General features: G+C 32.0%; 1 protein-coding gene and 2 pseudogenes across 1 annotated transcript; all 3 read left to right on the top strand.

Moving 5' to 3' along the window:
* Nucleotides 1–1,403: 1,403 nt before the first annotated feature.
* LOC114383746 lies at nt 1,404–5,643 on the top strand (annotated as a pseudogene).
* Nucleotides 5,644–6,440: 797 nt separating this feature from the next.
* LOC114384308 lies at nt 6,441–8,276 on the top strand (annotated as a pseudogene).
* An 11,412-nt stretch (nt 8,277–19,688) lies between these two features.
* On the top strand, nt 19,689–24,229 carry LOC114384302 (protein NRT1/ PTR FAMILY 6.4-like). Its single transcript, XM_028343963.1, has 5 exons — nt 19,689–19,893; nt 19,994–20,117; nt 20,225–20,442; nt 20,801–21,348; nt 23,199–24,229. The coding sequence occupies exons 1-5, from the start codon at nt 19,891–19,893 to the stop codon at nt 24,067–24,069; spliced, it is 1,764 nt and encodes a 587-aa protein (XP_028199764.1). The 5' UTR covers nt 19,689–19,890; the 3' UTR covers nt 24,070–24,229.
* The last annotated feature ends 8 nt before the right edge of the window (nt 24,230–24,237 follow it).

Below are 24,237 nucleotides of genomic sequence, written 5' to 3'. Positions count from 1 at the left end.
CAACATATGATACAAGCAAGCAAAGTAGATGAACAGTTGCTTCTCTCAATCAATAAAAAAGCAAATGAACAAAAGATGCCCTCAATTATGGAGGCTATGGCCATTAGAGAGAGGGTAGAAATATGCAATTCTGTCTGGTAACTGTTGAAAATGATAACATTGGATTTGTTTCATTGCACAATGTCCAGATTTCCCGCCTTTGAGGTATGCTTTTGGAGGACATAGGATAAATGGGTTCCATGTTTGGTCAGTGGTCAACTGCAGTCAACACAAACTCCAACATTATCAATCAGTGCGGCTCATAAAGTTGCTTCACTGTAGACACTGGTCATGGTAGTAAAAGCCTTGTCAAATGTCAATTAATGAATTGCCTTATTATACATTGCTATTTGCTTCATGGATTTCGCTTTTCCAATGGGTAGACCTCAATATCATAAATATTTTACTAAAATCATTTTTATTTTTTATCACATTATTATCATTTATCATTTTATACATATATATTTTTTTATTTTCTTCTTTTCTCTTTTGATGCCAATAATATCATAATCTATGTGCATTATCTTTCTTTTTTTAAATATATCAATTACATTTCAGTTAGTTGAGTAATATATATGAATTATTATAATTTTTAAAAATACTTAAATTCAATTATTTTACACATATTAGCCTCAATTTATTATTTAAGTATATTAATAAATCTTAAATTAAGAATATTTTAATTTTTAAGTATGTTACAATTTTAAATAATAAAATATCACTTAAAATATGATTTTTAAAGTAATTATTTTAAAAATTAATAAAAATATTATAATTAATATATAGTATTTTACTGTTAAAGTAATTATGGTTAGATAATAGTATTTTACTGTTAAAAATTATATAAAAGTATTGAAAATATAAACTTAATTATTTTATTAAGATTACGTTAATTCGATTAAAATTAAACTTAAACATTTTAAGTAAAGTCTCAGCATTAAATTTTGTAGTTAAGAAAAAATTGGTTAAGAAGGGAGATTTTATTGAAATAGATTATTAATAAAATTAAAAAATATATTGCATCTATAAAATAATAAAAGAAAAAAATGTTTGTCTTTTTGTAGTTTGTAAAATTCCATTGTACTTCACATTCAAATATTTTGGTCTTAAATTTTTAAAAATTGATAAAAATATTTATTTCTTAAAGTTCTGGACCAAACTTGATAGTGAAGTACAAAAACTAAAACAAAGAATATTATAAAGGATAGAAACTAGGAACATATTTTTTCCTTAAAAAACTTAATTTCCAAACTAATATTATTTTTACAGAAAAATATTGACTTGTGACGATCTCTTGCAGCAAAAAGGAAGCTTTTTGTCTTGAAAAAAATTACGTATATTTATTTCCAGATTTGAAAAATGTTTCGTTGAATTCTCTTTACTTTTTTTTTTATCGGGAAAAAAGAGAAAAGAAATGCATTATATAACAACCGAAAGTTTCATTTTGTGTCTGCCATTGGTCTCACATCCTAAGAAAGTTCCCTTTTTATGACCTCTGAGAAAGAATTGGATTCGAAGTTGTGATTTTTGCGCAAATGGGAATCGATCAACTTCGGTGGCGGTGGTGGAACGCCGTCGTTTTGATCGGAATGGTCGGCGTTACAGTAGTAACCGTTACCGGTTCCGACAGTCACGAGAAGCAGGAACAAGTGGTGTCTCGAATTGCCTTCGGATCATGCTCCAACCAGAGCGCTCCTCAGGTTCCAAAATTTTTTCTATTTTGTTATGTTTTTTTTTTCTATTTTAATTTTTCTACTTTTTATTCTAGTTCTGTTTTGTTTTGTCTTGTCTTTGTTTTATTTTTTTTCACCCATGTTGCAGTGTCGTGTAATGGAACTTGTATGCTAATGATTCTGTTTCTTTGTTTCAACCATGATGTCCCAATTCTTGTACTAGCACGCTGTTGCAGTGCCAATGTTACGTCAGCTTTAAGCAAACTGCAGTTCTGTTGTACTCAACTTAAAAAGAAAACAAACAACAATAATGCTGTAAAAAAAGTGTCTTGTGGATAAATGGTATAATTTTCTGTAAACAAAATAAATTTGATTAATTTTATGGAACAAGTAACAACCAACCGTTTCTATTTATAATTTTCCGTGGATTCTGGAAAATGTTCCCTGTTTGTAAGAATTGTTGGTGAGGATGATTATGCATAATATAATTTTTATTCAAGAGTGAGATGCATGTGAAATTCCGTTTTATCCCCCAGTTTTTAGAAGAAATCAAAATTGATTATGGAGTAGTGTGTTTCACACTTTTACCACTAAAATCATTCATGTTTTACTGAAACTAGACAACTTTATAATTTACATTGTACGTTACTGTATGGTCTTTTGTAGTATTTCTTAATCAAGCCGTCTAAATTGTATTGCATCTACAACTAAATTCAAGAAATCACAGAGCTAGATGAGAGTTAAGCCTTGGTATTTTTTTTGGTTATAGTTTGGGTTTGCAATCTTACATGGTTTCTTGTTTGACTGCTTTAGGCTACAAACCTCTTCCCCAGCACAAGTTCAATAATTGTTATTATTTAGGCTTTTGATTGCTATGCTTGCAGGATATTGTTAACTTTTTCATTTCAGCTCATTTATATATGTGCATGCTGAGTGTTTTGTTTCTTTGCCAGCCCATCTGGGATGCAGTGGTTGACTTCCATCCCCAAATTTTTATATGGCTGGGTGATAACATTTATGGAGACTTCAAACGCCCTTTCAAAATATTTGGACAGGAAAGGACTGTTGGACCGTGGAAGAATGTTCCACGATTTGTCCTTCCTCTGAGCAGGAAATGAAGGCTGGATATGAAAAAGCTAAGTCTAATCCTGGCTATGCTCGACTCCAACAGAATGCTAAGGTGCTTCATTCTGAGCTTTTCTACTTGTTTTTGCTATCTAGTAGATATTCTCATTCAAATTTCTGAGTGTTAAAATGGCGACTGTGCTTATCAATTTTTTGGCCTGACCTTCACATTTGGTATGTTAATAGGTTATTGGTACATGGGATGATCACGATTATGGATTAAATGATGCAGGGAAAGAATTTCATGGAAAAATAACCAACCAAAAGTTGCTTCTTGATTTCTTGGATGAACCTCAAGATAGCCCACGGTGGGTGGATAATCTCTTTTGCTGCATTATCATGTCGGGCGTATCTGTATTCTACAGCTTGGGTGATTTGATTTACATTCTTTTAAGAATACTAGTATATAAATGAATCGTTCTCTTGATTCCAGGGGTTGTTTTCCAATATTATGAGACATGATTATATTGGCTGGGGAACCTCATTTTTTTCTTGGAGAGTGAAGACATGTTTACGTGTCTGGCTAATATACGTATTCACCCATTAATAGATTTTAATGGCAACAGATACATATTTAGATTTTAGATACTTACTCTAGCTTCTCATTTCAGGCGGAAACAGGCTGGTGTATATGCCTCATATACGTATGGTCCTGTAGGTAGAGATATCAAGGTATTGATCAAATAAAATATATCTTCTTTGTTAAATTCATAAAGTCCTTTCACGATTATTGTGCTGTGGTAGGATGTAACCATGATCATCTTAAATGTCTTTTGATGGTTAAGAACTCATTTTGTTTTTGTCAATAATTAAGGCTTGAGAGTTGCTTTTAAATTGTGTATTAGCTTTTAAGCATGTCTCTTGTGCTAATATTTGCTTTTACTGTGGATTGGGGAAAACTATTCAGATTGTCCTCTTAGATACCAGATATCACAGAGACCCTGTAGGAAGTGATGGAACCATTTTGGGGAATTCACAATGGTTGTGGTTGGAGACAGAGCTCAAGGGTCCACCAACAGCTCTTACCATAATTGGATCTTCTATTCAGGTACAGCAATTAGGTATCAATTGTTATAATGCCAGAGATTAATAAGAATTATTCAAAATACTAAACATGGCATCTGCTTCTTTATGAGTTTTGTCTACATTATCAATTATTATGTCTGTATTCTTGAAATTGTATATCTAAATTTGACTGGGCGCTTTTCTCATGAAAATCTTGCTGAACTCAATATATAATTCAGTTTTGTGCTTGAATTGTTGCACCTTGGAAAATTGAGATACATTTTTATGTTGTTAATATGAAATCATTTCTATATTCTTTTTCTATGTCAGGTTATATCAAATCTTTCAGCTACCATTCATCCATTGTTCGCAATGGAATCATGGGGTCGTTTTCCAAAAGAAAGAGATCGCCTTTTTAAATTAATCGCTGATAGTAAGGTAACAACTTTCAGTACATTCATTTTCTACTTCTCTTTTCTATGTTTTACATCTATGTTGTTAAAGGGAATTTCATTGGTATCATTTACGTAGCTGTAGTGAGGACTCATTTCACTTCTTATTAGTCTTTTCTATGCAGAGGGCTGGAGTATTTTTTATTAGTGGAGATGTTCACTTTGGGGAAATCACGAGATATGATTGTGCTTTGGACTATCCACTATATGATTTAACCTCAAGTGGGGTTACTCAATCAGTTGAGGAGGTTGTCCCACCTTTCTTGCGTTCTTTTGTGAGATTTGTGGCATGGTTGACCCCATCTACTATGAGAGTTAAGAACCAAAATTGCAGATACAAATCTTGTATTTATGGTAAACTTTTCTTCCTTATTTTTGGGTAAGAATATTTACTGTATATTGGTTTTCATGTTTTGATGTTTCAATTGTGGGATTTCATTAGGTCAGCCAAACTTTGGAACTATTGAGATAGATTGGGACTCTCACCCAGTGACTCTGAAATTCAAAGTCAGGGACAAGGATAGTGTCACAGTTACAGGGGTTGATGTTTCATTAACGGAATTACAACCATCAAATTCAGAGATTTTAGACAGGGTAAAAGCAGAGCATAATAATTCAAAGCATTGCACCCTTGAAGTTAGTCTGCCATGGATTGTAAGATATCGCCTGGCAATCTTGTTCTTTTCCACCTTATTTGGTAAGTCACTTCTAAGTTCCACTTGCTAGTGATCCTTTGTGTGTGCGCGTGCATGCGCGTTATTTACTTTGGATATCAATCTTTTAAAGTTTCCATGCATAGTATGATTAAACCTGAACTGTTTGTGTTTTTGGTAATTTGCTTACTATCATTTGGTTTCAAGGAATATTTTTCATTTTTTTGCTGCAGTGATGTTTGTTGCATTCCTAGTGCTAGTTTACACTTGCTTCAGACTTTGCCGACTTGAAAGCTGCAAAAGAAAGCACGATTGATACGCATAGATATGTACACAGTCAGCAAAAGGGAGCATGTGTTATTATCTCTTCTCCTTTGTAGATTTAACATCAGTGGTTATAGGTCAATAAGATGTATAGATTATTCTTGTACCGTTTCCACTAATCAATCCTTCATCAATAAGCACACTTAGAAGTTGTTTTTTTTTGTGAGTGAATTGGTGGTTGAGCCATTAGATATGATGCATAGAATGCCATGATGGAATCCTGGTGCTGCTTCATGTGATTAATTTGTTAGTATTTCATAAGTTTGTGTTCGGTTGTTTTAAAACATGGATTTGCAAATTTGGTGTGCACTTGTATCAAGAGATAGAAATCAAAAAGAAAATTATAAATGAATTGAGGCACCTTCTTGGAAAGACATGTAATTTGTAGCGCTGCTTCACACTCAGTTTATTACACCTTTTCGAATTTGACTTCTCTATTGTCCTTTCACATGTTATCCCTGTGCTACCCCATGAAAATAACACTTCATGACAGTTATATTAATATTTAATGATAACATTTAATTTTAAAAATCATCAAAACTGTATAATTTTAAAGGGATAGCAGCACAAGAAGGGAGGGACAGCAGAGAAACCAGATCCCATCTTTTCCTATAGACTCTATGGTAAGAAAGAGAAATATGTATTGGTGATGAAAAGAAAAAAGAAGAAAAATTAATTGTTTAACTTGCTATATAGTTTTTGAAATTTTAACTTCTCAGGGAAAAAAAATTATTCCACGGATTATTCTGTATAATAATAATAAAAAATCTATGGCGAAAGTTACTATATCTACTTTCTGTTTTAGCAAGTTAACCTAAAGTCTATCATATGAAACATACATAACTTCTCTTTTTCCTCAGGCTTCGTTATCAGTTGCACCCACAATGTGTTTTGACGTCAAAAAGCAGAGTTTCTTTTCCATTTGAGATATTCTTGTTGTGGTCAACGAATAATTGGCACACCACTATTAAAAATTTAAAATATAAAATAATTGTGATACAAAAATTTAAAAATATATATGTAAATTTATTCTACCGATATAGTGGAGGCTTTTTTTTTCTTTTTCTTTAATCCATTTTTTTTAAAATCTCGTTTATTATTATATTTATTTATTTTATTAAATATTGTTATAAAAATTATTTACATATTGATTATATGTGAAATAATTTTCCTCATGTTATGTTTTTGGTTTCCTAATTATTTTTTGTAACACATGCTTCAAAACTGCATCGACGAACGCAACCTCCTCAAGGGTCAAAAGAAACCTCCACGTACCTCTCAGGTGCGCCTGCCCCACGCAGAAACAGCGCGAAGCAGGGTTCAAGTACTTGCTCACGTACTTGGTCTCTCTGGGAGAATCCGTTTCTTCCATTGCTGATATCTTCGGCGTCGACGAACAGAGCATTCTTGAAGCCAACGAGCTTTCTGCTACCTCCGTTATTTTCTACTTCACGCCGATTTCGGTTCCTTTGAAAACAGAGCCACCGGTTGGAATACAGAGAGCAGCGACTCCCCCGGAGGATTCCCCGTCGCCGCCGCCGCCTCCTGCTCCGGTGGAGGACGGAGATTCCGACTCTTTCAAGAAATTGGTTATTGTTGGAATCGTGGTTGGGGTTTTTGTGTTGCTTATTTTAAGTGCTGCTCTGTTTTTTCTCTGTTTCTATCAACTGCGGCGGGTGGAACACCCGCCGCCGCCGCCGCGCCGCCGCCAAAGGCTTTCTCGGGTTCTGCCACCACGGAGGTGACTATTCCGACGACGCATTCTTGGTCTGTTTCTTCTGAAGGGGTTCGTTACGCGATTGAGTCGTTGAGTGTGTTCAAGTTTGAGGAGTTGCAGAAGGCAACGGCGTTCTTCGGTGAAGAGAACAAGATCAAGGGTTCTGTTTATAGGGCTTCTTTCAAGGGTGATTATGCTGCGGTTAAAGTTCTCAAAGGTGGCGTGTCGGGTGAGATTAACCTTCTCAAGAGGATTAACCACTTCAACAGTATAAGGTTGTCGGGTTTTTGTGTCTACAAAGGTGACACCTATCTTTTGTACGAGTTAGCGGAGAATGATTCTCTTGAAGATTGGCTTCACAGTGTTAACAAGAAGTATGAGAATTCCGTGCCTTTGAGTTGGGTGCAGAGGGTTCATATTGCTCATGATGTTGCTGACGCGCTTAACTACCTTCAATAATTGAAAAATAAGGGGTGATGGGGGGTTTCAATTGACAAGGCATGTGGTGGGGACTCAAGGGTACATGCCACCTGAGTACATTGAGAATGGTTTGATTACTCCAAAGATGGATATGTTTTTGAGTTTGTGGTTGTGCTTTTGGAGCTTCTTTCAGGGAATGTTAGAGAGAAACTTGGAGGTTTCATGGATCCAAATTTGAGATATGAGTATCCTTTGGAACTGGCTTATTCCATGGCAGAACTTGCCAAACGCTGTGTTGCTCGCGACCTCAATGCAAGGTCATAGATTTCTGAAGTTTTCATGATTTTGTCCAAGATTCAATCCTCCGTGTTGGATTGGGATCCATCTGACGAGCTTGAATGGTCTAGATCTGTTAGCCAAATCTCTGACAACAGATAGATGATGATGAGCTTGGCATTGTGGTATTACTGCCCAATTGCTTCAACGGAATAAGAGATTCTTTGATCTTGTGTTTGCAGAGTTTTCTTTTGGCCTCTTTTTGTATCATATGGATTGATTGATGGCTGCTACTACAAATTGAAGTTCACACTTACACATTTCAACATGTTATTCTTTAAGATAATTAATGATCCAACAAATGATATTTTATCATTCGCGAGTGATATCAAATGCCAATACAGAAAATAATTCAGCTAGGCCTAGAATCTAGATGCAAGGATTTCAACTTGTATGCTTTCTACTTCTTTTCGTGTAAAATTCTTTTGATGTTTTACTTCAGAGTAACAACCTGTGAAATGAAATAGAGGAAGATGGACTTAGCCAATATAAAGGTTGCCAGTAAATAATTTACTTTTTTTTTTGTTTATTATTATTGATCTTTTTGGTGCCAGATGAATCCAAATGCATGGCTGCTTCATATTATATACATATATGACACAATTCGTATGCGTATGATCTGGCAACATATGATTTCTATTTTATTTTTTTAATTTCTAGTTGATAAGGCTTCCTGAGGTTCTGTTCCAACACATGATTCGTCACTTCAATTTTTATTTGTTTGACTTCTACGGAGTTCTAAACTTTTGGCTTTGAATGTCATTTGAGCCTCCAGAAAAATCAGCTTCTCGCCTTCTTTCATTTCAAGTTATTTTTAGCTCCAGTCTCCGGCAGAAAAAAAAAGAATCTCACTGATTGAATCGCTTAAGATGAAATTTTAGACACACCCTATGAAGATATTTTAATTGTTGAGGAGTAAGTATAAACTTTATGGTAATCATAGTTAAACCCAAAGTGTTTTTTAAATGGTAAGATTGATTTATAACAACATTTTGGTGGCACATGAGTTCTTTTAGAACATAAAAAGCAGAGTTCGAAGCAACAATTTGGAGAAGTCCATGGTGTCCTTTAGTAAAAGTTCTGTAAAAATTGAAAGCTACATTTTTTTGGGTATTCTATAAAATGGATCTAGTCCTTTGAACACGTTCCAAATGCAGGTCCTGGCCAAGATGAAACTGCGTCTACAGTTGGATGAAAATATAAATCTGATACAACATGAAGACCAAGTTTCAGAGGAGACTGACACTGTCACAGTCAAAGTAACTGATTGTAAGCACCTAATTTAACCAAGTAATTAATTACATTATATATCTAGAAGCCTTTTATATAAAATATGATTAATCTCAAACTCACTCAAATTGCATATTTAACAGAATATCCTATTATTTGGGTTTTTTAGATAGCCAAAGTGACATGTAAAAGCACCGTCTTCACAATAAACTAACGGCTTAAGTACGTTGCTTTTAAAAATATGATATATATTCTAATACAAAAGTTGGTTGTTTAAGACAAGTAGACAACAAAAACATTTGCAGTCACCGTCAAATCTATTTAGACAACAATATTAGATAAATATGAAGTTTATCTGTAAATGGATTGAGTAAATAAAATTAGGTGAATAGATCAAAAGTATCCGTATTTATATCTTGGAAAGAACACCAAAGAATGACCTAAACATGTGTGAGTAACATTACCTTGCCCTAGTCCATACAACATTTGCTGTGTCTCTTGGAAAGAAAACATTACTTTACCACTCTCATTAGATCTCACGGTGAAGATTATTATAATATCTTCTTCACCCCCTTTAAAACCATCCACAGAACGATCACTAACAGAGAAGTCAGGATCAGAACCAATATATAATTATATATACGCACAACATTGATTGCTCTCTTGCAACACCAATATTTAAAATACATTCAATGCAATCCTAATTAAGGAACAAATTAGTCACTATAGAAAGGAAGCGAAAAAAAGGCCAAGAAAAAAGTGGCACAGCCAGAAGTGCTGCAGTAGAAAAAAGAAATTACCAGTGGACAGGAACTTATTTCACATTCTGATATTTGTTATGGATTAACTTTTAGCAGTATAGTCTTGACAGAAGCTCAGAAAATACAGCGTCAGATGTTGTTTGTGTCGTACGCAACCGGGCCATAATAGTTGAAACCTAAAACTCAGCACTGGATACTGAGTAGAATGAGTATGATGTTAAGTTCTGATTTAAAGATTGTCCTAGCTGCTAAAGAATCCAGGAACATATTACTTACAAGTTTTATAGAGACTAGTGAACTGGATAGAATAGGAATACTTCCTCCAATATATAAATAAAAATTACACTAAAACTTGGCCACTGATGAATAGAAGGGTGGAAAAAGAAAATGGAAATGAATTTTCATACCAACATTAATTGTCATGTGGATTTCATGAAGTTAAGAGCAGTTGCCAAAGTATAAACACTCTAATATTCAAAACCCCGTATCTCCGTCTGCCACATGTAAGTAATTAAGTATAGATCAGCTACTTTATCATAATCATTCATTTGCATTTCCCCCCAACTTTCTAGATATGTTTCATTAAATTTTTGCACTCTGTAGTCTCTTTGAATATCATAAATAGAATGTCCCTAATACAGCTAAAGTCCGTTATTGGCATCAAGAATTGCGACAGTAACCATTTTGAACCAAAGACTGATGGCAAAGACGGAGTCCACTAATGGTAATTGATAAACCATTGTTGCAGTGATATTTTGTCTGAGTTATTGTGTCATTTGCTGTATTTTCTTGGCAAAACTTGTTTGGATGCTAATTTTGCCTTGCAAAAGCATAGACGCTCAATTAAGTGAAGAGAGTGAAAATTTACAATTTTACCTAAAGACTTAAAAACTTTGTCACTTGACAACATTCATAGTACATCCAACACAACCGTGGTGAGCATGATGACCATGGCAATATGATGACAATCCTCTCTAAACAGCTTCAGCCTTCCAACGATGGCCATAATGAGTTCACCACAACCGTTGACAAATGAGATGAAGTTGAGTTCATTATATAAAGACAAAAAAAATGAGAAAAAAGAAAACATTCATTTGGTCCGGACGCACCATGAGAGCTGTAGTCATACCACAATGTCCTAGAACTTTAGGGTCACCGTCTCCGACCACTACCGTGGCGGATTTCAACACGGCCGTGGTGCATCTCATATGATTTATTATTTTTAGGGAGCTATAAATAGGAGGGTTGGAGTTTGTAAACAATATCTTTTATCATATTTTCGAATTAGAAAGCACTTTTGGGGATTTTGAGGATGGTAAGGTGAAGGCAATACCATGAGCACTTTTGTATGTCTAAGCTCATTTCTTATAGGCTGTCTAGTTTTGTTTTGACTATGAGTAGCTAGTCACCCTAGTTCGGGATTATGATGTAATTATCTAATTATATTCCTTTATCTGTTCTTAATGAAATTTTTCAGTATTTTATATTAATTAATTCTTTGTCTTATTCTTATTGTTTAATTGGGAACCGATCATTCTTATATTTAATCAAATGTACTATGGTGATCATTTGTGTATGTCTAATGGATCTAAGTAAAGAATGTTTTACACCAAATTGATTAAATTGTTTAGGTAGTTTCTGATAGATTAGTTAATCTTTAATTGATCATCCATGAAATTGATTATATACTTTAACTTAAATTGATATATATGTGATCATTAGAGTATTGATTTAAGGTAAAGAACATCATTTGACCTTGATCATATACTTTGATTGACTTTGAGAATCAATAATTAACTATGGAAGGAATTTCATTAGAATTAGGATTTAGAGAAAATTCGGTGAATCATAATCTTTGGTTACTTTTACTATTACTTAAATATCTCTTTTGCAATAGTTTACTTTTCTTTTTTTTTAAAAAACCAAAAACCACAAAATTACTTAAATCTTTTTTTTAATCATCTTAATTGTTTAATTTAATAATTTTCATTATTTGAAAATATAACTAGTCTCTAAAATTCGATAACCAGACTTTTAATTCACTATTAGTGTTACATAGAATACACTCATCCTTATGCAATTACTATTTCTACGTATAGTATTGTCTTATTCAAAAACAGATGGTGAAATAAACAGAACCAAAGGAACTGCTAACAAAAGCAGCTGAGGAACAGGAAAAAAAAAGTTGTCATTAACAAAGAATAGCGAATAATCATTAAGATCTAAGACTCCAAAATATAAGATGTGGGTTTAAAATTCGCATCTTTATTTGGAATTTGCAGATTTGGAAGAAAAAAAAATCTATTTACCTAAAAAATGTTATACACCTACCAATAACTGTAGATAATGGAATATATTAGATGGATTTTGATAGATATAAAACAAATTATTGTAGAGAGGAAATAATCAGAACACGCCAACTTTTGGTATTTTCACATACAAGTGCTTTGTATGATGCAACGGTGCATCATATCAAAAGACCAGTATTAGTTCCATTAGGTATGGGGATGGCCATTCAAACTGGTTATTGGCCAAGACTAGCCAATGAATATTTGAGAGACTACCAAAGACAGGTGGAATTTGCTCCCAATAGCTATAGCCTATAGTTACCATCTTCAAAAAGGGTGAATAAATTAAAATCAACAGAAACTATAATTAAGAACAAAGGTATCTTACAAAGAAAGTTATTTATGGCAAAACATATATTCAGTATCGTATTAAAGATATCATCACCTTAACAGACACCTAGTCACCCACTATTCCATAAATGCTCTCCTGGATGCTGTACAGCCTTGTAAACTGCCACATCATTTTGTAACAAGGCATTCGGTGGGAGCATGGGTTGTTTTATGTGCAACAAATTTGAAAGCTCCATCCTCTCCTTGTTCTGTTAAAATCTTGTTGCAATTGCAATACACATGATGTTAGACAGTGTTTTCAAATTGAGAGGCAACATAGATATTATTTTACCTGCCTCTCATTGATAAAGTTATTATATCCTTTCATTCCATTTAGATAGTCAAAGAGGTTGTACATTTGTTTCAAACTTTAAAATCCTTTTTCTTTTATTAAGACAAAAGCAGCTAGATAAGAGGCGGCAATTTGGAGAAACAATTTTGCATATACCTGAAATAAGCTATTAGAAAGGCTATTTAACTCAAGTGAGGAGGAAGGCAGTTGATGATGCAGCAAATGTGGTTGCATACTTCATGTCATTGATTGTTAACTTTGGAATGTGAAAATTCAAGGTTGCAGAATGTTAGATTTCAATTTAATCCCATATTAGAATATATAAGTGAGGGACAACCTTTATCCCTTGAACTAATTTTTGAAGTTGAGTTAAACTTCTTACATTATACATTTTAAGACAGAAGATTTAAATCCTAAGTTCATACCCAATTTAACAAACCACAAAAAATGTATTGTCTTTATTTGATCAAACCACCCCAAAACATCAAAATTGAGAGGAATTTCTATCTCCAATATGCAAACAAACCTGGCAGCTTTGATGCAATTTGAGTTTTTTCTTCTTCTTTTTTTATATTTGTTTCTACATTAGAAGATTTTAATTTTATCCTACTCAGACTTGTATTTTCCTTTTTTTTTCTGTAATAAAATATATTTTACCTCCTTAAGGCCGCAAGAAGTATATAGACGAATTAAAAGCAAGGCAATTAAGCAACAACTTAGGAAAGGACAAATGTTCATGGTAGAGAAGAAGTAACACTACACAGCATGGGTTGCTATTGCTATACATCATAAGGCGTCAACTAAAAGTTGCCACTTGTCAATGAAACAACTAAACAAAGAGTTAATACAATTAAGCATCACAGATTAATCTAGACGCCACACCTACTCATTGAAAGAAAATCCTGATCAACCAAATACATTAAATACGGTAAGCCACTAAGCCTTAAGCCCTTAAGCATCTATGTACTCAACTTGTAAACAGCCTTCTTCTTGGTATGTCTGTGTGTGGTCTGAAGGGGGAAGGATGCAAACTGATCCTTATCCAACACAATCCCATAGCATCGTGAGAAATAAAAAAGAATATTAATGACAACATTATGCAAAAGAAGGAAGGATATGAAACATGGCCAAGTTAATTCAATATTATAAAATAATTTTTTTAAGACGACTTTTTATTGTAGTGATGAATTGGCCCAATTTTTTTTAATTAAAATTTCAGCTCAATGTTGCTAACATAGCATTGGCAATAATAATAGTGCGTCCTGTACTGTAGCATCGTTGAAGCGTCAACAATTTGGGCTCTAGGCTAGCTCTTCGGCTTCTTTCAATTAAACAGAAGCCCAAATACCAACATAAAACAAGGGAAATCTATGGCTATGGCGTATGAAGGACATTGTTATGTGCATTCAGCATAATTGTGGGTATATTCGGTAGAATAGTAAATTCTTTTGTGTTATTAATATTATGTTTTAATCAAATAGGTAAATTATATTATAAAATAATTAATGTCGTTATATATAATAATATAATTTTTAATATATATTTAATATAAAACTAAATTTAGATAATAAATTGTGATAATTAATTTTAATCTAATAATTAACTTATTTGCATATATAAATTATAAATAAAAATCATATCCATATGAGACTTATGGATTAACAATTTGTATTGAATTTATGGATTCACCAATTCATATCAGCTTTAAGAAAGTATGAAAATGAAATTTTACTTTTTTATTATATGTACCAGTAATTATGTTAGGTGCACAAATTAACGTCAGCTTATGGATCAAAGAGAAAAAGAAATACAAATGGCTTTAAATATGTTGTCATTAACATATGAAAATTTTATTTTATTTCTTATTTAAATCACAACACAATAAAATATTCTAGTACAAACTTGGTCGCTTAAGCAAATACAAGATTAGAAGTATTTTTTTTAGAACTTCTCTACTAATTTTTTTTTATATATTTTCAGTGAAGAAATTTTCAAAAACATTTATAACTTGTATTCAAATAAAAGTACAACCGTAGTCATGGACAAATTTAATTAAAGTAGAACTTTTACTTGTTACGAAGTGGTCTAAGACTTGGTACAAGGATAAATATAATTTAACAATAGGGACAAAAATTCTATCAATACTTTATGGGTACTTAAAAAAATACTCAGGATAATGGGTACACCTGCATTATTAATCAACTTTAAGAATTAAAATATTATATTTAAGAATAATTATGTTAAATGATGATATTACTCATGTGCATGATTATATTTATATGATTTAAAGAATGATTTTTCGATTCAATTTGGAGAAATTTTTTAATTAATAATTTTTATCAACAAATTGATTTTACATATAAGTATGTGTAACAGTGTGAGTATGTATGAATATATAGGTGTATAAAAGATAGAGATCGATAAAAAAATTTACATCGATATAGAGATAGAGATTAAAGTTATTACTATGCCATATGAATTCAATATAGATATTTTTGTTTCAATTGTATTTTTTAAAAAACTTTTAACATGAAAAAATATTGTACTAATTTTATTTAGCGTTTTTGAATTAATAACAAAGTACGTTTATGAAATATTTGTTGAGATATTAATCTTAAGTTACATTTTATTAACTTTAAACCATAGAAATCGTTAACAATACTCCACAATATATATGTTTAATAGGTCACTAAAATACTTAGGCCAACCATGAGCCAAAATATACCCTTTTAAGATTAGGGAATGTGTTTGCCCAAAAATTATGTAAATTTTGTCTTCAATCTCTAAAAATATGAAGGATTTATCTAATCATTATTAAAAAAATATTCTATTTTTTTATTTTATATTATTCACTAAAAAGACTATAATAATAATGAAATTGATGTTAGAGAGTAAAAAAAATATTATAAACTAACATTAGTGACGAAAAACAAAAAATTCTTTTTATTAGAACATCTAAAGAAGTGTTTTTTATAAGTATTATTTTTTTAAGAGATCTTTCAATTAATTGATCAATCTAAATATAATATATATATATATATATATATATATATATATATATATATATATATATAATATAGAAATATTAGAAAGATAATTAGTCTATTCATAAGAGAAGATGAAAAGATATAAAAAATCTAACCGATTCTTTCTTTTATTTGAACTACTGACCATATGCAATTTTACATTTTTTTAGAGGAGGTTTAGTTTTACATTGAAAATTTGATTTTAGGTTTAGAATTAATTGTGTTAAAATAATTTAAAGTAATTTTTTTTGTTGAACAATTAAGTATGTATTTGGACACATATTCCAACATAAAAAATGACGTCCAAATGTTTAAATACGTAAAAGCTACAATGGACTGCTTCATAAGTGATAAAAAAAATCACATAAAATAAGCGAATGCAAATACATCATTTGTAAAATAAAATTATGATAAAAACATTCCAACACAAATTACATTAATTCAAAATCAATTAAGACATGCGCGTGCATGTCGAAGTGTCCTTTAGTTACTTATGTGTTATTCTATAAATTTGACATGACATTCCCACCCACGTATCATTCAAGTTATTCAGTCGATTTCTAATACATGTTTTGGCTGGTAATAACTATAATAAAAGTTAAGACAATAAAATTATACTTTTTTTTTAATTCAATAGGGGTCATGGGTGACTGTGTATACGTACGTGTTGCTCGATTCATACCTCTCAAAACAGTGTTGATGAGAATGAAAAGAGACACAGGTTCTTATCATCATTGTCTGATATATGAGTGCGTTTGAAGTTCTGTTGTGTCACGAAATTAACTGGTCGTTTCTTGAGCAATATTGAAAGTGACAAATGTAAGAAACATTCAAAGGGGTGATCGAATATATACAGCTTTAGTAGGTGTGTTCGTTCATGCAATGCAACAGCTTAGATTTTTAATATTCATCCACACATTGTGACAAGTAGCAGGAGCTAATTGTTACACGCACCCCATGAGATTCGCTTATGCATCAAGTACCTTTCTAACCAAATTTATTCTCTCTGCCAAAGTTAATTGGGGAAGTTTGAGTTTAAATTTTGAGAAAATAAAAGTAAATATTATATACATAAATTGATTTTTGAATAATTATTTGAAATTTATTTACTAACATGTCATCAAACACGCAATAAGAAATTGAAATATTAAAAATCTTAGAGATTTCTTTTATATAAAAGATAATAGATGATAAGAGAGCAAAGAATGCTTCATTTTTTAAAGAAGCAATACGTAGTCAAATAATTACTTTTTCTTCTAGTTAGTTTCAATTCAATTCAAGTCAAGAATAATAATAATTTCAATAATAATAATCATAACGTCAATAATAATGATAAGGATAAGAAAGTGGATAATAATAATAATAGTAACAATTAGATTTTTTTTAAAAAATCATGCAAATTTAAGGTGAGAGTTTGTTGCCTCGAACTAGGGTCAAGGTTTGTTACATCACTTGTGTGATATATACTTACAAGTAATAGACTAATGATATATCTTTGCATTTGATTCATTTGAATCTATATCATGTATTAATCACGGATGGATACCAAAGGCGGGGCTAACTAACTTTGGTAAGCAAAGTACTCTTTCAAAATTTATTTTTAAAAAAATCATTTTATAAAATAAGGCTAATAGTTTAAGGGAATTCTCCGTCAAAAGAAACAGCAAAGGAAAAAATATGATTTAGGGTTGTGAGTGTCCACTGAATGTTAGCAACACATTTTTAGATATATTCTTAGAAGACTTTTTTTTTACAATTAGTTTAAATTTATTAAAAAAAATTAAAAAATATAAGTCTCATTTTTTTAATTTATGAATACACTTATAATTTTATAGTTTTTAATAATTTTTAGTTAATATAAATAATTGTTGTTTTAAAAAATATTGTTAGCACCCCTTAATATATTATTATACAATGTATTATTAAAGGACAGGATCAGTTGGCAGAACAATAATACACTTATGCTGCAACTTCTTGATTGGTTACGCTTAATCTTGGATTATGCTATGCATACCTTGAAATCTTATAACGATGACAACATATGTTTCTTTTGGTTTTCTCTTAAAAAATAATCATATTATCGAGCATTAAATATGAACATATTTTTCAATTTTGACTAAGAATTTTTATTCACGAGTATTTTATAAGGGACTAACACATTCCACGAAGCTCATCCCTGTTGATTTCCTTTATTTTATATAATTTACTCCTATATTCTTTAGTTCACATTCTTTTCAAGAAAACAAATGAATTTCACACTCTTTGGTTAATTGAATTTCAGTCTGTAATTACTTTACTGTAAACAATTAGTGGTAAGTTAATTGGTAGTAGCTCACTAGGCTAGCCTAGCCTAGCATGGAGGGTTTAAATAATTTACACAGCCTTTTTTTTTAACAGAACACAAAGTCTTAACTAGTTAACTAGCAGTAGTTTTTTTTTTTTTTTTGAAAAAATGAAGAAAGATAATACGTTTTAATCTCATATTAAAATGGCTACATAATTTCACAAAAAGATAAGAAAAAAACTTTCGGGACTTTAATTTTCTCTTATGAAAATATAATATAAAAAAATCAGAATTATAAACAAGTGTGAATTTTGAAAACAGAAAAAGAGCAAAGCATCAACATCGCTACACTCCGAATATAACTTTGCTCAAAATCAAACTATTCAGTTCAACAAGTGATGGAAGTGTTCTTTGATGCAGTTTTATGGTGGGTTCAAACCATATGTTGTAATTAAAGATTTTAAAAAATGAATTTTAAGTTAGACAACAGAATAATGAGTGCATGTTTGGATGCAGATCTTAAAAAGTAATTTTACTTTCAAATCAACAATTTGCTCCTTCATTTTGAACATTAAAATTCAGAAATATTCTTTGGAATTTACAAAGAAAATTTTCCAATTTTTTTCTAAGCATAGCCTAATAGTTAGAAAAGTTTTTCAATTATTTCTACTCATAACAAATGCTAACCATTATGAATACTCCTTAGTTAGAGCAATGATTAAAGAAATAAAAGAAAAAGTCTATGATTTTAAAATGTTCTCTTATATAATTTCCAATGAAACATTTTTTCTGATAATTCGTTAATCAGTGCTCTAAGTTAGTAAGACCCTTTACTTATTAGTATTTTCAAAATATGCATCCTTTCCTCTACTCTTTGAATTTTTTTTATAGAATTTTTACTTCTAGTCTGTGTTCTTTCTTTATTTCTATTTTGGTTTATATATCTTATTTTATTTTTATTAGACTTGAACTTTAAAGAAGAATTTGATTTTATTTCCACATTGTTCTAGAAGCATGCATTTTCTATTGTCTTCGAAAATTGCCAATAGACAACAGTACAATCACTCACATTGTCACATGGACATAATCTCGTATATATCTACGCATTGTACTATCAACAGTATAAACACTGACATTGCTCTACCTTTCCTTTAACACATAGTACAGAAGAGGATGTGGTGGTGATGTAATTGCAGGTTTATAAGGATCATTTTCTCCTTTAACATACTTTGAGCATGTTACTTTTAGAAAATGTGTAACGCAATACATGATGCATACAAATGCACTTCTCCAAACGCTTCAATTTCTGGCTTCCTGTGTAACAGATAGACCAACAAAGCTTATGAAATTTCAACTAAAACTACTTAGTTAAAATTTGCTGATGCAACAAACAAACGTAACTATATAATCCACCTTCATCGTCCAATTAATTGTTTGTTCATCATGGTAATTACTTGATAAAGCAAGAGGAGCGGAAGAACATGGATTTGTACACACTTTTCTTTTTCCAGTTGTTCATTATGACTGTGACTTTGTGATGGCAATTTGGAGTGCCTATAGTGTTCCATCACTTTCACAAGATGTTGTTTTCATTAGGCCAGTACGTACGGTCTTCTTAAGCCACACAACAATAGCTTATAATAAAACTCCAAAGCACGCGGACACAAACTTTGCAGTTCAGCATTTCAGGCCACTCATCTTCTCATCAAGTGGACCTATAACAAACTAGTTCTTATCAAACTTGTCCTTGCCATGACATAGCTAATTAACTTTACATTTGCACACCACTTTCTATATTTTGCAACTCTTGGAGCTGAAACACTCACGCACTTCATCAAAACTCTCCTCAGTTATCCCTCCAACAGAAGATAAAACATGGTGTTAACTTCATTTTCAAGAACCCTTTTCGATTGTTCAAAGCTTATTTTTATACTTTGTTGATGCCTTAATGATTTTTTGCATTTTTGCTATCTTCTAGGTTCTAGTTGCAAGTCATGGCGAGGAGGAAAAGGGGGCAGAAGGCATTGCTGCTGTTGATTTTCGAGGTCACCCTGTGGACAAGACAAAAACTGGAGGATGGCTAGCAGCAGGGCTCATCTTAGGTTCATATTCATCTCAATCCATAGAAATTTTAGTCATGTTTTCAAGGTTGAACCAAAGGGCTCTTCAATTTGGCTCCAACACATACTCTTTTTTTTTTTTTATGTAGGTACTGAACTGGCAGAAAGAATATGTGTAATGGGCATAAGCATGAACTTAGTGACCTACTTGGTTGGAGTTTTGAATCTCCCTTCAGCTGATTCTGCCACCATAGTTACCAATGTCATGGGAACTCTCAACCTGCTTGGCCTTCTTGGTGGCTTCATAGCTGATGCCAAACTTGGCAGATACGTAACTGTTGCCATATCTGCAATCATAGCTGCTTTGGTATGTTAAAAGCTTTGCATATTTAGATATACTCAATGCTCAATTCTCTAATTTCTTTTGGCTTTTAATCACACTAAAGCAACCAATTTCTCCCTTCCCTCTAGGGAAAGTGGTTTTCAATTGCAAATAGCATAATTTTCTTAGTTTAATTTCTATGCACTTAACTATCAATCAATCAGAAACAAAAATCATCATAGGTATGACTTATAAGGTAGATATTGTAAAATTCAATAAACTTATTATAGGTTAGTTTGTGATGATAACATGTAAGTAAGTACATACACTATTTACTCTAACATATTACTAGCTATACTAGCAGTCACAAACTAGTTTTCTTGTCACATCTTTCTTGGACCAGGGGGTGTGTTTGTTAACTGTGGCTACAACCATTCCTAGCATGAGGCCTCCTGTGTGCAGCAGTGTCAGAAAACAACACCATGAATGCATTCAGGCCAGTGGCAAACAATTGGCTTTGCTATTTGCGGCACTTTACACAGTAGCAGTGGGTGGTGGAGGAATAAAATCCAATGTCTCAGGTTTTGGATCAGATCAGTTTGATACAACAGACCCCAAGGAGGAAAGAAGGATGGTGTTTTTCTTCAACAGGTTCTACTTCTTCATCAGCATAGGGTCCTTGTTCTCTGTGGTGGTGCTGGTGTATGTGCAAGACAACATAGGGAGAGGGTGGGGTTATGGAATTTCAGCAGGGACAATGGTGATTGCTGTTGCTGTTTTGCTTTGTGGCACACCATTCTATAGATTCAAGAGGCCACAAGGAAGCCCCTTAACAGTTATATGGAGAGTGCTGTTTTTGGCTTGGAAGAAGAGGAGTCTTCCTGATCCTTCACAACCCTCCTTTCTCAATGGTTATCTTGAAGCTAAGGTCCCACATACTCAGAAGTTCAGGTAAATTTTCTGTCTTCCTCTTAAAGCTATCAACATGACTAAGAGTAAACTACTTACAATATTAGTTATTGAAATTTAAAAAATTCTAAACCTTTTTTTTAGTGTAATTCGTTAATCATATTAGTCTAAAATTAAGATGGACATATTACTGATAAAAAAAAGCTGTTAACATATGTTTTTGTATTGGGATTGACCACAGTTCCTACGGTGAAATATGTTTAAAGATTAAAATAACAATTTCTTAATTTTAAGAATTAGTATGACAATTTTATACTTCCATGTACCAAAATGGTAATTTACTCTTAATATTATGCTGGATTGTCTTTTTCTTCAATTATTGCACAGCAATTTCAAAAGATTTTCTCATTTTTTGTGGTTCTGATAATGATTACTTTCACGGGATTATTACTATTTCTATTACTATCTGGGACAACGTAAGTGTTTGTATTGTCTCTAGAAAAGGACAAATTTAACGTTTGATTGAACAGTCCGTCAAAAAGGAATTTTGAAAACGAAAAAAAAAAAAAGACAGCGTCTGTTGGAAAGGAATAGTATTTTGCCCTTTTTTCCAAAATTTATTTTGTAAAGTGATTTGTGAAAACTGTATTTTAAAAACAAAAACAAAACAAAAAAAGTTTGGTTTGAGAGTATATGGTTCTGCCAATGAACACATATTTCATCTTGACACATCTTTGTCACCTGCGAGAAATAGAAATGAGACATAGATCTTTCTCACTCACTCACTCGCTCAAATCACAATGGAGACGATACATCTATTTTTTTCAGCTACACACTACTCTGTACTCCACTCAGATCACTAACCTTTTAAGCAATCACTTTGTAAAAATTGGTTTTGGATGTAATTAATTCTGAAGTTAAGTAATTTGATTTTATTTAAATGTTTTTATTAAAAATAAGTTATTAATAGTAAAACTCAATGAAAACTGTTTTTTTTATCTAACATAGAAGCTATCTAAAATTATTTTAGTTAAAAATTAGTTTTAGACCATAAATTCATTTTTCAACTTGAGATTAAATATAAATATTTATTCAAAAACAATTATGAGATATTAATGTTCTTTAATGATCCAACATAGCATTTAGCTTTGGGTGTTTATGCCTTCCACTTCCACAGGCGACGAGAATGAAGCATGCGTAAAGAGAATCGGAGCATGCAACTGAAATTACAAAAAGAAAACTTTAGAAAATAAAATATAATGATAACATTTAATTGAACATTTAAATATTAAAAGTTAAAACTGACATAGAATATATATACACACACATAAACTATGAAGTTGTTAAAAAAATAAAACTGATAAGGTTTGCACATATCTTTTAATATTTTATTTTTTATATAATAAATAATACTGATAAGGTTTAAACATAAATTTTTTTACGAGTAGGCCGATCCTATTCGATCGATTATCTAATGTGTATTCTACTCATTAAAAGAGACAAATCCTTTACTCCACCACTATAGCATTTTTTTTTGTGGTACACTCCTACAAAACTTCCAGTAAAGAAATTGCAGTGATTTGTAACTACTGATGGCAAATAAGGCACTGATTTTGCACGACCAATTATATATTTTGAACCATTTAAACAAAAATAATAGATCCAAATATCTTGCATTAGATTGAATTATCTAACTGCAACCTTAAAACAAATTTTGGATTATATGATTTTAATTTGATACCATATTTATTCTTGAATCAACATATGTCCATAGCTATGAATTGATTCTTCGGTGAAAACACAATGAACCATTTATAATAAAAATGTCATTCATTTCCTAGGGAAACAGTAAGCTAACATGTATTTTCACTGCTTTGTATTTGGTCTGACAGGTTCCTTGACAAAGCTGCAATCCTAGATGAGAACTGCTCAAAGGAGGAAAACAGGGAAAACCCTTGGATAGTTTCCACAGTGACTCAGGTTGAGGAGGTTAAAATGGTAATCAAGCTCCTTCCTATTTGGTCTACATGTATCCTCTTCTGGACAATCTATTCTCAAATGAATACCTTCACCATTGAGCAAGCTACATTCATGAATCGAAAAGTTGGGTCTCTAGTTGTCCCAGCAGGATCTCTATCAGCTTTTCTAATCATTACCATTCTCCTCTTTACTTCCCTAAATGAGAAACTCACTGTGCCCTTAGCTCGGAAACTGACCCACAATGCCCAAGGGCTCACAAGTCTCCAGAGGGTTGGAATTGGACTCGTTTTCTCCAGTGTTGCCATGGCAGTTGCTGCAATTGTTGAGAAAGAAAGGAGGGCGAATGCAGTAAAAAATAATACCATAAGCGCCTTTTGGCTGGTCCCTCAATTTTTTCTGGTGGGTGCTGGGGAAGCATTTGCCTATGTTGGACAACTAGAATTTTTCATTAGGGAGGCACCAGAGAGAATGAAATCTATGAGCACTGGACTTTTCCTATCTACACTATCAATGGGTTATTTTGTCAGTAGCTTATTGGTGGCAATTGTGGACAAAGCAAGTAAGAAAAGATGGCTAAGGAGCAATCTGAACAAGGGCAGGTTAGATTACTTCTATTGGTTGCTCGCAGTGCTAGGACTACTGAATTTCATACTTTTTCTTGTATTAGCAATGAGGCATCAGTACAAAGTTCAGCACAACATAAAGCCTAATGACGATGCAGAAAAAGAGCTTGTGAGTGCAAATGATGTGAAAGTTGGAGTTGATGGAAAGGAAGAAGCATAAGATATAGTCTTAAAATCTCATTTTGTGTGGCCCAATATATAGTGTGTAAGAACAAAACATTGTGCTCCAAATTTGTTAATTTTTGGGTGTTTTGTCGACCTCATTTAACGAGGACAATTGTAATGTATTATTAAGTATTTACAGATATAAAAAAGGCAAACGACAGTG

Source organism: Glycine soja, chromosome 14, assembly GCF_004193775.1.
Source record: "Glycine soja cultivar W05 chromosome 14, ASM419377v2, whole genome shotgun sequence".
Taxonomy (NCBI): Eukaryota; Viridiplantae; Streptophyta; class Magnoliopsida; order Fabales; family Fabaceae; genus Glycine; species Glycine soja.
This window is presented reverse-complemented; position numbering and strand designations above follow the sequence as displayed.